Here is a 13,281-nt window from a genome sequence, read left to right as displayed (position 1 = left end):
CACAAATAAACATCATCTGGTATGTCGTAAATGTCTCTTTTTCCAGCGTGACACCCGGGTGAAAGTTTAAGCTCAATGAGTACACATCTTTTGCAGATCTTCAATACGAAGAGCATAATCTCCTATCTTACGAAGATAATCGGAAAATTGTGAAGCTCGAGTACCGTTTATCGCCAATTAACAACAATGACAAAATTAAGTACAACAACTATTAGCTGAAGACGGATGTAAATGTAAGGGCTATGTGGAATATATTTTTTCATTTGAAAACAAAAATTCTGATCGAGTTGGAAACGACGATTTCAAGACTGGTTGAAGATATTATGAAGATGTTGACGCGTCCACCTGAATATTGAAATGTAATGTTTCATTTTTTGTTGACATCATCTATGTAATTTTGATTTTATGTTATGAATGATAATTTTAGTTTTTCAAAATACAACTTTTTGATTTTCTGCTTCTGTTTGTGATTCATAATGTTAACGAAAATGCATATTCAGTCATATTTCGGAGATGCATTTCCGGATTAACAAAAGAACCACTCCTAGGACGTCGTTCAAAATTGGCATATGTTGTGTGTGCTTGGGATGCATCCGAAGATCCATCTTCGGAATCTAAAGGTATTTTAGTAATTTTCACGTGATGCACTAATAATATATAAGGTGCATTAAGAGATTCTCGTATGAGGGACATCATATATTCATCCAAAATATTAAAGTGATATGTGTATAAATCATCTCACTTATAAAATATCAAATCTTCATTTTTTTTAAAACAATAAGAGACTTCCAACTCACATCTTTATAAGAAAAAATATATAATTTTTATAAATAAAATAAACAAAATAAAAAAAAATCTATTAGGAAGTAGGAGTACCTTGGTTCGAGAGGAGACTCTTGTACTACACACATCAAACCAACGCAGAAAACTCAAAACTTCTCAGTTTACCGCCGGATTCTGAGTAACATCCGCTGGTTTCCGAGTAAGTTCCGCCGCTCTCCTTCCTTAACCTAATTTCTCTTCAATTTTTGTCTCCCAATTCTCAATCGCATTTTTACTTCAAATTGATGCAAGTTTCATACATCTTAGAGGAATTTGTGTAGATTAGGGTTCTTATCTGCTTACACTTCAAAGGAAGAAACACACCGTGTAGCTGCAATGGTTGCAAATGACTACTTTCCTCCTTGGTTTAGGTATCTTTGCTTTCTGTTGTGTTTCATCTATTATTAACTTTATGTTTTGATATCTAAAGATAGGCATGATGTTCTGGTTTGATATGGTTTGTTGTTGCTTGGATTTTAGTGTCGCTCCGATGATGGATTGGACTGATAATCATTATAGAACTCTTGCACGCCTCATTTCGAAACATGCTTGGCTCTATACCGAGATGCTTGCCGCTGAAACAATTGTTTATCAAAAGGGTAATCTGGTAAGTTTATAATGATAATTCCTATGACACCAGAAACACTATGCTGATACTGACACTTCGACATCGATAATAATTTGAGAAAAAATGAATAAATTAAACGTGTTACAAGTGTCTGTGTTTCAGATAGGACACATCTTTTTTCAGAGGTACAGATAATTATGCTTGTAAACAAAAGACAAAGAAAATGTAAATAAACTAAGAAGGAGTTGTGTGGATAATGGGATTTGTGGTTGCAATTTGTTGAAGTTTTAATCTCCTATAAGTTCAAGCTGTTAAAAGGGTGGGATTTCAATGAGAAAAGTGTAGGAAAAATTGTGTTCTCACTTCTCATGCTAGATAATTCTAATACTCCCTCTGTCCAAAATAAGTTTTTTTTTTCCACCGCCAGTATCCGGTCCAGTAGCCCGACTAATCCGATTCCGGGGTCAGTTTTGGCATCAAGTGGTTCTAGCCAAAGAAATTTGTCCCGAAATAAGAGTCACTTTACTTTTTCAATGCAACATGCCAACATTAATTAATTTTTATCAACTTTACCTCTAATAAATATTGTTTACACTACTTTCAAGTTATTAAATCATACTATGCATTTATGATAACCAATGGTAATTAAGGGCAGTTTTGTAAAATTGTTACATTATTTATTCAATCATTACTTTTCTTAATCCGCGTGTAACAATCTTAAAAGACGTTTATTTTGAGACGGAGAGAGTACAAAATTGTGCACTCCTTGGTTTGGGTATGTGTGTGTGCAGTGTAAGAGAAGAAATTTATGAGGTGGTATAGAAAACCATTGCTTTGGGACAAATAGTTTGTGAAAAACCATTGATTATTTTTGTTTCTTATGCTCAGGACAGATTCTTGGCATTTTCTCCAGACCAACATCCTATTGTGCTTCAAATTGGAGGCAGTAATTTAGAGAATTTGGCAAAAGCAACCGAACTTGCTGATGCTTACGGCTATGATGAGATCAACTTCAAGTTAGTTTGTTTCTTACCATCTTAAGTTTTTAAATGTCATTGTTATATTGATATCAGACAGTTCCCTTTATTTATTTTTCAATGTATGTAGTTGTGGATGCCCTAGTCCTAGAGTAGCTGGACGTGGGTGCTTTGGTGCGCGTCTTATGCTTGAGCCAAAGGTTAGAAAACTACCCTCAGTTAAATATTGCATGCAAAGAGATTTATGTTTTCTTCATCATTGTGCATTAATAGAGAACTCTAATGCATACAAGGAAAGTTTGTTGCCGAGGCTGTTTCAGTAATTGCTGCCAATACAAACGTACCTGTCAGTGTCAAATGCCGAATCGGCGTGGATGATCATGATTCATACAATGAACTATGTAAGACCCTTTCTTAACAACATTTTTTCTTCCATCCATACTCAAGGCATACTACAAGCCTTAACTAGGGCTTATAAGTTGTTAGACCCATGAATGTTTGGAGGAAATGATGGGGAATGTTTGAAAATATTAACTCAAAATGGGCTGCAGTATAATATGATGTAGGCACGTGTGGCATTTGGGGAGTGTGATTTTGTATGAGGAAATGCGGTGAGATGTGGTTTTAAAAAGGGCCGTGGAAAATGTTTTTGATTCTTTCTCTCGACGCCATAGTGCTTTTTCTCTCCTTGGTTCATCCTTAATTGTTGTCCACTCCTCCATATGGATGAAAACAATCTTGGTGCTTCTTGTTATTTAGCTGTAACTTATAAGAATATATGTTCTCAATTTTGAATGCATCTTGTAATATTTTTGAGGATATCTGGATTATTGACTATACGACGCTGACCACGACCTTCCATTCCCATTTTTTCTTCATATAAGCCTTCTTTTAAAAAGCATCATATAACTGTAGTTTGTAGCAAATGACACTCAAATCTTAGATGCTGGTTTCGTACTTCTTAGAATATGGGATTCGGCATAATAAGATGGGCACTTTGTGTGTAAAAATTGTCCTAAAAGCTATTTGTTATTGATATAATTTAAAAGCCCTTACTCTATGCGGAATTATTATTTCTTCAAAATATTTGTGCCCTTGATTGTTGAGATTACACATTGATCTTTATTTGGCACTCTTGCTGTTTGTCTATCAGGTGATTTCATTTACAAGGTCTCTTCTTTGTCACCTACTAGGCATTTCATAATTCACTCAAGAAAGGCACTACTGAATGGTCTCAGTCCCGCAGAAAATCGGAGTATTCCTCCACTGAAGTATGTCTCAATAAAATTTTATTTTTATAGTCATTATTTTTATATAGCAATGGAGATAACTCATTCCTTAATGCAGATATGAATACTTTTATGGCCTCTTGCGCGACTTTCCTGACTTAACATTTACAATCAATGGTGGCATTAATAATATTGATGAGGTGAGTTGCAGTCTGATAGAAACTGATATCTATAGTCATAAAATTAGTAGAAACAACAATATTCTATAACAATCTCTGGACTGTTATCTCAAAATAGAGAATGAGTTCTTTTACAATACAATAAATTAGGAAATAACACATATGTTAAGGAAAGAGATGGTTTAATGTTATCAAGCAAATTCCTTTACAAGTAATTCGAGAGTCTTGGTCGCGCGCTTCCAAGAATTAGAGAGCTTGGTCTCTCCCTCCCATAACCCCTCAATAACTATCCAATAATCACTTTATCCTTTCATGTTCTCCTAAAATTAAATCACATAACTGACATAATAAAAACATAACTGCCTATAAATGCCAATTAATTTATGGCCCTCCTCGTATATTGTTCTCTAATAAGAAGTGTAGCACAGTCACAATGATCATTCTGTGTTATTGACTATTGAGAACTTGGTATTCATTATAGAAAATATTTGCTGCTAAAAGTTTTTACTGTGATTTTATAATCACACTAGCACAGGGATACGCCCCATTCTAAAAATTGTGGCACACGCATACACACTGTGAGAGGAAGAGGTGAGCCAGCTAGACATGTGTAACTCTGCTTAACATGAAGACACAACACAAAATGATGTGTTCATGCTTTGTTGACATATTCCCTACTTATATGTGCAATAAACCTATTTCAGTTTTAATAGTCATTCTGTTTTGTCACTGAGTTGTTTGTTTGTACAAACTGTGTTGGTTTTTAAAAATGAGTTGGCTATATTGGTTTATCACGCATCTTCATATGGAACTCTCTGTTTTCTCGGTTTAGTTTGTATCTGGGTGGTACATCTAGAGGTGTGGTGTTTTAGTTATGTTGCTTTGGCAACTAGGAGCTTTGATTTTTTCTGTTATTTTCCCTTTTCTCATTTGATTGGAATGGATGAGATTGAATAGATTTTCCACAGTTTTACTGGGAATTGCCAAATATAGTCCTAGTTGATGGATCAGTATTTTTGGTTCAGGCAACAATAAAGCTGGACATTTTCTACGTTTCATGGAATAGGAGCAACTCCATAACTGGTTTATTCCTGGGAGTTTTTGGAGATCAATAAACTAATTTGGTAAATCCTTAGTTCAGATTCTAATTAAGACAGCCTTACATGATTCTACTTGTTTGTTCACATATGAAGCATTGGATTACTGATTGATTGAGGCCCTTATATTTACTGAATACGGTGAATGCATAATTAAAACTATTTCTTTTTGGCTAGAGTTCTCTCAATAAATTTCGTTGTCTTGTGTAAATTCAGTACCATACCTTGAGTTTCACTTGTGGTAATTCATAATTATTAAGCAGCCATTTTGGAACCATTATTTTTCAAATTCAGCAAATAAGTCACCTTACAAAATGAATATTCTTTAATATCATGATCCACTTATGCTAAGAGCTTATGTTATTAGGTGAAGACACATGAATGGTTTTATGTTGTATCTCTAACATAACATGCCTTCCTATGCAAACTCACTTTAGACTTGAAGTGTGGATATAAACAGTTCCACCCACCATATGACAAGATTGAACTTTTTATTTTGAGAACTGAACAGACAAGAATCAAAGTCTAGACATTTGATCATATAGTTTTTGATATTGCGTCGCGATATCTCTAACATTGAAGGTATCAATTGGCTTCTTCATTAGATTGCGTTGCACTTTTTTACGCTAAAAAATTTCAGTGAAGGGCTTCTATAGTTTACCTCATACTTTTGTTTGTGCTGTTCAGTATCAAATCATTTCCCTTTGCTGTTTGTGACTTTGTTATTGTATTATTGTATTTGTCATTTGTTGTATTATATCCTTACATATTGATCCGATGCTTCCTTGGTGATATCCTTACACATGGATTTTGATTTTAGACCAATGCAGCTCTAAAGACTGGTGCTCATGGTGTTATGGTTGGACGTGCTGCCTACCACAAGTAAGTGTCGTATGCTTTCAAACATCAGGAATCTGCATTTCAATAACCGGGAACAAGTTTTTCCGTTTGAATCCTCATAAATGACCAAGTGATTGAAAAAATTATAAAATGTGATGGGATTGCCGAATCACAATTAGCTAAAGCCTAAAACAAAGGCCCTAAAACTGTATTCTCGTAGAGCTAAGACTAGAGAGAAGAATGTGATTTATTTAAGAAAGATAGGACGTAAGGGGTTAGAAGAGAGAGAAGGGGACTCTGATGGAGAAGGCAAGCTTTGGTTTAGGTCAAGAGATTATGCTATTTTCTTCCGCCTTTTCTCTGAGCTTATTGCTTGGGCTAGGAAAGGTCTTCTATAGCTGGGAGCTTTCTGATATTTTCCTCTATATATTTTCTTGCTTCTCATTAATAAAACTGTCTCCCATTTCTCCTAAAACATTTTCTGGAATTTTCCTTAATTTTTTTAGCCCGGCTGGAGTTTTTTCTATATGATGAACAACTTTTAAATTAAAATTTGGACAAGAACTGGAAGTCAATTTTCACCTAATAATTTTTTGGAAAATTTCTTTTATTATTTTTTAGTCTGACTGGAAATATTTCTTTATGATGAACAACTTTTAAATTGGAAGTTGGATATGAACTGGGAGCCTTTCACCCAATATACTTTCTGGAATTTCCCTTAATTTTATTAGTCTGACAGAAAAACTTCAACTTCTAACAGAAGCTTTTCAAATTTCAAAATTACATTAGTTTAAAAATAAAATCAATAAATATTGTTACTTGACCTTTACTTTCAAGAGAAAACTGAAGTATACTAATGCTATACTATCACTTGCTCTCCAGTTAAAAAATAGGAATGCAGTGTGCAATCATTGGTCTAAACTGGTTTGGTCATGGTGATATAATTTAACTTTTCCACTAATCTCCTGCAACTGCTTAGGTCTCTGGAAACACATCAAGAAATAAAAGGCAAGAATAATCAATCTAGACATGTGTTCTATGTATCTTTAATTATGGATTAAAAATTCTTTTCTTGCATTTTTGAACTTTGGGTTAAAGGGTTAGACTAAGTACACGGGTAAAATATTTTGTGCCTAGATTTGAAAATGAGGACTGATAAGGATGCAACTGTTGACTAGTTAGTTTCTGTGGTTCTCTTAGCATGTTGAGAACCAAATGTCCTAATTTCTAAGACCTTAAATTGCTAGGTTGAAGTCCAGAAATGATTTGGCCTATCTCATAATGTTTTCACTGTTATTGAACATTTTTAATGTGATTTATATAAACTGATACTTGGTAGCTCAAGTAACCATTGTTATAATTTCAACAGCCCTTGGCATATTTTGGGAAACGTTGACACTGCAATTTATGGTGTACCAAGTATTGGTCTTACACGTCGTCAGGTTCAATCACTTACTATTTCAATTTGCACAAATTTCTTAGTTCACTTTTGTCATTACTTAAAATTTGCTAATCCTTATTATTCTTATTTGTTTTATTAAGGTCCTTGAGAAATACCAAGTATATGGAGACTCTGTGTTACTAAAATATGGATTTCGGCCAACTGTGCGAGACATTGTGAAGGTACGAACAGACAAATAGAACTTAGAACTTGCTGTTTTGTTTCAAACTTCATACTCTTAGAATTTCTACTATTCAATAAAGCAAGAGCTTGAGAAGATAGAGCAGATGAGTGAATAACATGAGAAGATAGAGCACATGAGAACTCGAGAAGAAAATATGATAGAGATTTCTGAATGCTGGATTAAGTAACACATTCAGCAAGAGTGTCTATTTACATTTTATACACTCCCCCCGGCCTTAAATCTAAACATAAATGTACATGGTATTGTCCAAATCTGCATTCTAGAATATCCAAAGAAAATACATTTGATTTCATGAGTGGTGAGCCCGTTTATTTTAGATTCTCTAAAAATCATTTTTGATGTAAATAATTTAGAGGTTGTTCTTTAGACTTTTAAAATTAGTTTAAACCATGGTTGAAAAAGCATTCAAGGTAAAAACTATGCATGTTAAAATAAAATTTCATTAATATGATATTTCAAAAGCTAATCCAAAATAGCTATTTCATTTTAAACATGAAAACCAATTTTTCAAAAAGATGATTTTTAAGAATAGCCTACACATAAACATAACTAAAACATTAAAAATGATTTAAAAAAATCTAAAACAAACGCTTTACATGTAGATTCACCTGAAAATAAAATGGAATGTGGAATTTGGTTATTAGTAGAGAAGGTGGCATAGGATTAAATAAATAACCAGCAGTAAGGATTGCATCTCCCTAAAATTTTAAAGGGATTATTACAATATCATTCTGATAGAAACCGGCTCTGAACAAAATAATTTAGAGAATAGGAATACTTTCCTGATAATAATTCTGGTGGAAGTTCAAAGACCAGAATATTATGCTTACAATAGTTATAGGAAAATAGTACAAAATATTAGGACACACACCACGATTCGAGAGCTTGGTTCTCTCCCTCCCAAGTGTCTAACACTCACAACTGCAGGATGATCAAAACACAGTTCTGTTTCCTTTCTTATATTGCCTAAATTCTGTAAGTGTTCTTAATAATAATTGTTACTCTAGTAATAATAATAATTGCTGCCCCTTAGAATCTGTAACTGCTAAAATGACTGTTTATATGTATTTTTTATTGGACAACATTTATCTTGCTTTACTGGTGCCCCTTTCCTCTTATAAGTATTCTTTATGAGAGATCTAACACATTCACTTCTGGATTATTTGGACAACTAAATTGATGAATCATCCCTTTGGATGATAGAAAAGACTTGAATTTGGCATAAATTTTTTTCCCTTGCTTTATCTCTCCTTAATATGTGAATTGAATTGAACAACCAATTTGGGAAGAGATTTTTGAAGGGTCTTGGCCTATTCCTAAACAGCGTAACAAATCTCCTACTTAGTTATAATATTAACGCTAAACCATATATTAGGGCTACCTTCCGTTAGGCTCTAGATACAATATGTGAGAAAGATAAAATCAAGAGTGCATATGATGAATTTTTATGTTACCCTACACACATGAGGATGTTATATGTATGAGTGTCATAGATTACCCTAATTACCGCAATTCATAATAATATACAACACAGAAGCAGTCTAGTTACCCTATTTACATTATTTTTAATAGCACTGTTGTAGAAAATAATTGCATAAAGCTATAATGTTTCAAACATACATGTAATGTCACTGTTAAAGAGTCCCAAATCGGATGATATATGACATGAACATGTGTTTATAAATGAAGACAATTCTCACTTTACAAATCGGTTTTGTAGGGTTGAGTTAGGTCCAACCGCACATTTTTAAGAGTCACTTTAAGCTGTTATACCCACCATTTTTTTTCCTTCTATTGTTTTCCTACTGTGGTTCAACTATGGTTTCATGTTTTATATTTTAGGTTAAAAGTATGAATATGTACCCAAATTTTTTTCACTTTTTCCTCTCCCTTTATTTGCACAAAGCATGTGATAAATATATCAGTGATGCTTTCTGTTATCACATGGCCATTGTTCCTTTGTTACAGCCTTTACTTGGTTTTTTCCATTCTGAACCTGGGAATGGACTTTGGAAGCGCAAAGCCGATTCTGCTTTCCAAACTTGCACGGTATATTTACTATGAAAAAATTTAAATATTTGATTACTATGGTGTATATAGTATTTTACTTATATCACATTGATTAGATGAAGTCCTCTAACATCCAGATAAACAAACTTATCTTACCCTGTATGTAGGGCTGAAAATGAACCAAACCAACTCGAAAATAGTTCGAGATTCGATTCGATAGTTAATTCGTTGGACTTGGTTCATGAACCAAATGAGTCGAACTTGAGCTAAAAACTAAGTTCGTAAAATAAATGAGCTGAACTTGAGCTATGTATAGTTCGACTCGTTAGGTTCATGAGTCGACTCGGTTATATATATATATATATATATATATATATATATATATATATATATATATATATATATATATATATATATAATATTTTTAAATCATATATCTCAATAGTATCAATTTCTAATAGTTTTTGTTGTACTATTTTATTATATTTGTAATAGTTTTTGATACAAAGTTAAATTAAAAAAGAATAGTTTTTGAATTAGACTTTTAAATTTATCTCTTGAAAGCTTTATTTTGTTTTAATATTTTCCCTTTAAAAAGAATAATTTAAAATGTCAAATATAATAAAAAAATTTAAACTTTAAAAAATGACTTTTTAGTCCGTGAAGTAAACAAATTGAACCTAACGAACTGAACCTAACGAGTTGAACCGAGTTGTTCAAGAACTTAAAACGAGTCGAGTTCGAGCTTAAAAAAAAGTTCGTGTCGAACTCGAGTCGAGTTTCGAACTAAACCAATTCTTATCGAATCGAGTCGAGCTGACGACGGGTTCGACTCGACTCATTTCCAGCCCTACCTGTATGCTTTAAGAGTCTGTAATTTCCCTGATTTCTCATTCATGGATAATAAGGGAACTGGTATATGTTAATTATGTACTAAACATAATTAGTGCATGCAAGTTGGAAAGTAATTACTAATTAGTCAGCTGTTAATAGCACAACAAGGAACCAATTATGACAGCTATTAAGGAAATATATTTTCAGTATATTTCACCTTTTCCTCAAGGTGAAAGTTTATGTCATGTCACCGCACTTTTTTATAATGTAATATAGTAACTCGGAAGATCAAGAAATAAATTGTTGTGTCTGGATCTAGCGTTGTAGTTGAATACCTTACCCAGATGAGTCATTTGTGAGGTAATTTGGTTGAAATGAGTTGTAAATGACATTATTTTCCCTTTCTCTTCTTTGTCCCATTTTAGTGTGCAGCTAAAAGCATATGTATTCTGCTTTAAGTCCCTGCAATGTTTTTGTACATTTGGTATCCCTGACATTTTCAAAATGACCACTTTTAGTTCCTTCAGTTGACATTTTGTTTGGTTATCTGGCACGAACGTGCACTACAAAAAAGTATCATGTCATCAATATTATGCAAAATTGGGATTCAGGGATGTGTGTACTGTTATTTATAGTTTTTTTTCTCTTTTTTCTGTACAAGGTGCTTATTATTAAGTTACCAGGTTAGTTAGGAGGATTTTATGGCATGTAAATGCCATTTTACGGGTTTGTAGCTATCTTTTGGCATACTATTAACATATCTCTTTTGTTTTTTAATACTTCAGTTACTTCATTAGGCGTGCTTCAAAAACTTAAAATTTTTTTAACCGTGCAGACAGTAAAATCATTTCTTGAAGAAACTATGGTAGCAATTCCAGACTCGGTTTTGGATTCGTCGTTTGCGAAATCACCGCCTGGGCGTGAAGATCTTTTTGCTAACATTGACAGTTTATTACCTCCACCATACAGAACAAGAGATGAGGGTTCTGTTTACATCCACTAGTAATAGTTATCTGTTTTATGCAAATGACTTAAAAAATGTAATTCATTCTATGTAGAAAGGTTAAGTTAAAAAAATTAGGGCTTTTGCTTTTACTGTTGATTTTACTTAAATATGTATTGTGTTATCTTTTAAGAAGAATGTTGGGTGGCTTATATTACTTCATATCAGATAAGCCTGATCCCATCCCCATTTTATTTATGAGATAAGATATTGCAAGGTCCTACCACAACAAGTCCTATTTTGTATGTTTTACATTCCTTATACATTCTTCCATCCAACCACATGTACCATAGAAGGTATAGCAACTAGCAAAGAGGATCAAATTGTAGAAATGGCATCAATCACCATGACAGCCTCAATCCTTGGCTTCCCGACTGTAACCAATCGGTCAGCCGTAGCAAGACAGAGAAGAGTAATCGTCAACGCTGTTAGAGCAGTCGAAGGGGAAAAGATGGTCAGATACGACAAAGAAAAGCAGGGAAGCAATGGAAGGAGAGAGTTGATGTTTGCTGCAGCAGCAGCTGCTGTTTGCTCTGTTGCAGGTGTTGCAATGGCAGATGAAGATGAACCAAAAAGAGGTACCCCAGAAGCCAAGAAAAAGTATGCCCCTGTTTGTGTCACTAACCCAACAGCCAGGATTTGTCGCAATTGAGTCTCTTGGTTAACAATGGGGTTGTGTTGTGGTGTTTATATTTCATGTAATGGTTACTGTACTATTTTAATTTGTTCATAAAAGTATAAACTTGCCTTATCTCTTTGGTGTCACCAGTTTCATGCTCAATCAAGGAATTACTTTATTAATATTGCTTCATCAAAATATTAACATTTTTTAGAATCCGTCCCATTTATCAACTTCATCATATGGCCATATCTGCAAAACACAGCCATACCATCTGAGAAGTTTTAAATAATTAGTGAGTAGTATATTTGTCATTAATTGCACAAGGTTACTGTTAAGATTGCTATGTCAAGTTGGAGTTTATCATTCAAATTTGAAAAAGGAAAAAACTTCTGATATTAAAACTTCTCAAGTGAGATTTTTCATAGGCACACATGCTATTTTGAGCTTGTATACTATCTACCCATCAATTTACTCTTTATATGTTCCCACAATTTACACTATTAAAAGGGCTAGTTTGTAATCAATAAATATACCAATTAAATCTCTTCTCCATATCTCATTATGACATTATTTTACTTTGCCAAATATTTCAAAACTATTTTCCCTCAAAACACACTCTTTCACATTTCACACCATCTCTTTTTCTCATTACCTCACATTCTCTCTAACCTAACTTTCTCCTATTCGACACCCTTTTTCTATCTCTTTCTCTCCAACTTCACTCACTCGCTTTTCACTCTCTATGTTTCTATGCTTCCTCACTCTAGGAAGCTTCAAATCTCATCTCAGCAAACCTCATTTGCTGACAAGATTCTTTCTATTCTCATTTCTTCTATTATGAAAGTTTATTCTTTTTTTTTTGGTTATTTGAACTAAATGAGCTAAAGATTATATTCTTTGGTTTGTTGATGTAATTTTTTTTTTGGAAATTTTTTTATTTAATATTTTGGATGTGTGGAATGGTTTGAATGTTCAATCTTTTCCTTGATAGAATATAATATTTTGTTATAATTAGTCATAATTAGTTTCCTATAGTTATGTTGTATCATAATGAGATAGTTGATCAAATGTTACACATTGATGTATATATATTCTATTCAGATCAATGAGAAGGACACGGTTTTTATTATATTAAATGGTATCAATCCTAACCGATCCCTCTCTCTAAAAAAAAAGCAAATGCAAAAATGTGTTGCTTCTTCTCCCTTATTACAGTCCGCCGCCACATGCTTCTTCTCCCTCCTTGAAGTTTGTCGCCGCAACAAGACTACCGTCCTCTGTACCGCCGCCGCCGAACACGAGAACCACCCTATTCTCTTGCCTTCCGCCTCTGTTCGCGCCGCCGCTGTCGCACCTGCAGCCATTTCTGAATCAGACCATTCAGGACACAGTGACGCTGATACCCACAAATCCGCCGATATTGGTGATTCTGGCCAGCCCAAGAACACCACGTT

General features: G+C 33.6%; 2 protein-coding genes across 4 annotated transcripts; both read left to right on the top strand.

The window, feature by feature from the left end:
• The first annotated feature begins 826 nt into the window (after window positions 1–826).
• Window positions 827–11,956, top strand: LOC127085597 (uncharacterized). Of its 3 annotated transcripts, none has more exons than XM_051026109.1 (13): window positions 827–982; window positions 1,090–1,193; window positions 1,303–1,429; window positions 2,279–2,406; window positions 2,498–2,567; window positions 2,666–2,768; window positions 3,521–3,638; window positions 3,715–3,796; window positions 5,693–5,754; window positions 7,082–7,154; window positions 7,255–7,335; window positions 9,327–9,407; window positions 11,038–11,956. In XM_051026109.1, the coding sequence occupies exons 2-13, from the start codon at window positions 1,159–1,161 to the stop codon at window positions 11,203–11,205; spliced, it is 1,128 nt and encodes a 375-aa protein (XP_050882066.1). In that variant the 5' UTR covers window positions 827–982; window positions 1,090–1,158; the 3' UTR covers window positions 11,206–11,956. The 3 variants fall into 3 exon arrangements, with proteins under 3 accessions (XP_050882066.1, XP_050882065.1, XP_050882067.1); XM_051026108.1 differs by having other exon boundaries at window positions 849–982; window positions 1,104–1,193; XM_051026110.1 differs by lacking the exon at window positions 9,327–9,407 and having other exon boundaries at window positions 862–982; window positions 1,104–1,193.
• Window positions 11,373–11,956, top strand: LOC127085598 (photosystem II 5 kDa protein, chloroplastic). The gene has a single exon (XM_051026111.1). The coding sequence runs from the start codon at window positions 11,450–11,452 to the stop codon at window positions 11,855–11,857; it is 408 nt and encodes a 135-aa protein (XP_050882068.1). The 5' UTR covers window positions 11,373–11,449; the 3' UTR covers window positions 11,858–11,956.
• Window positions 11,957–13,281: the final 1,325 nt, after the last annotated feature.

The sequence above is a fragment of the Lathyrus oleraceus genome, chromosome 5 (genome assembly GCF_024323335.1).
Source record: "Lathyrus oleraceus cultivar Zhongwan6 chromosome 5, CAAS_Psat_ZW6_1.0, whole genome shotgun sequence".
NCBI lineage: Eukaryota > Viridiplantae > Streptophyta > Magnoliopsida > Fabales > Fabaceae > Lathyrus > Lathyrus oleraceus.
The sequence above is the reverse complement of the archived record's forward strand: the minus strand, read 5'-3'. Positions and strand labels throughout refer to the sequence as shown.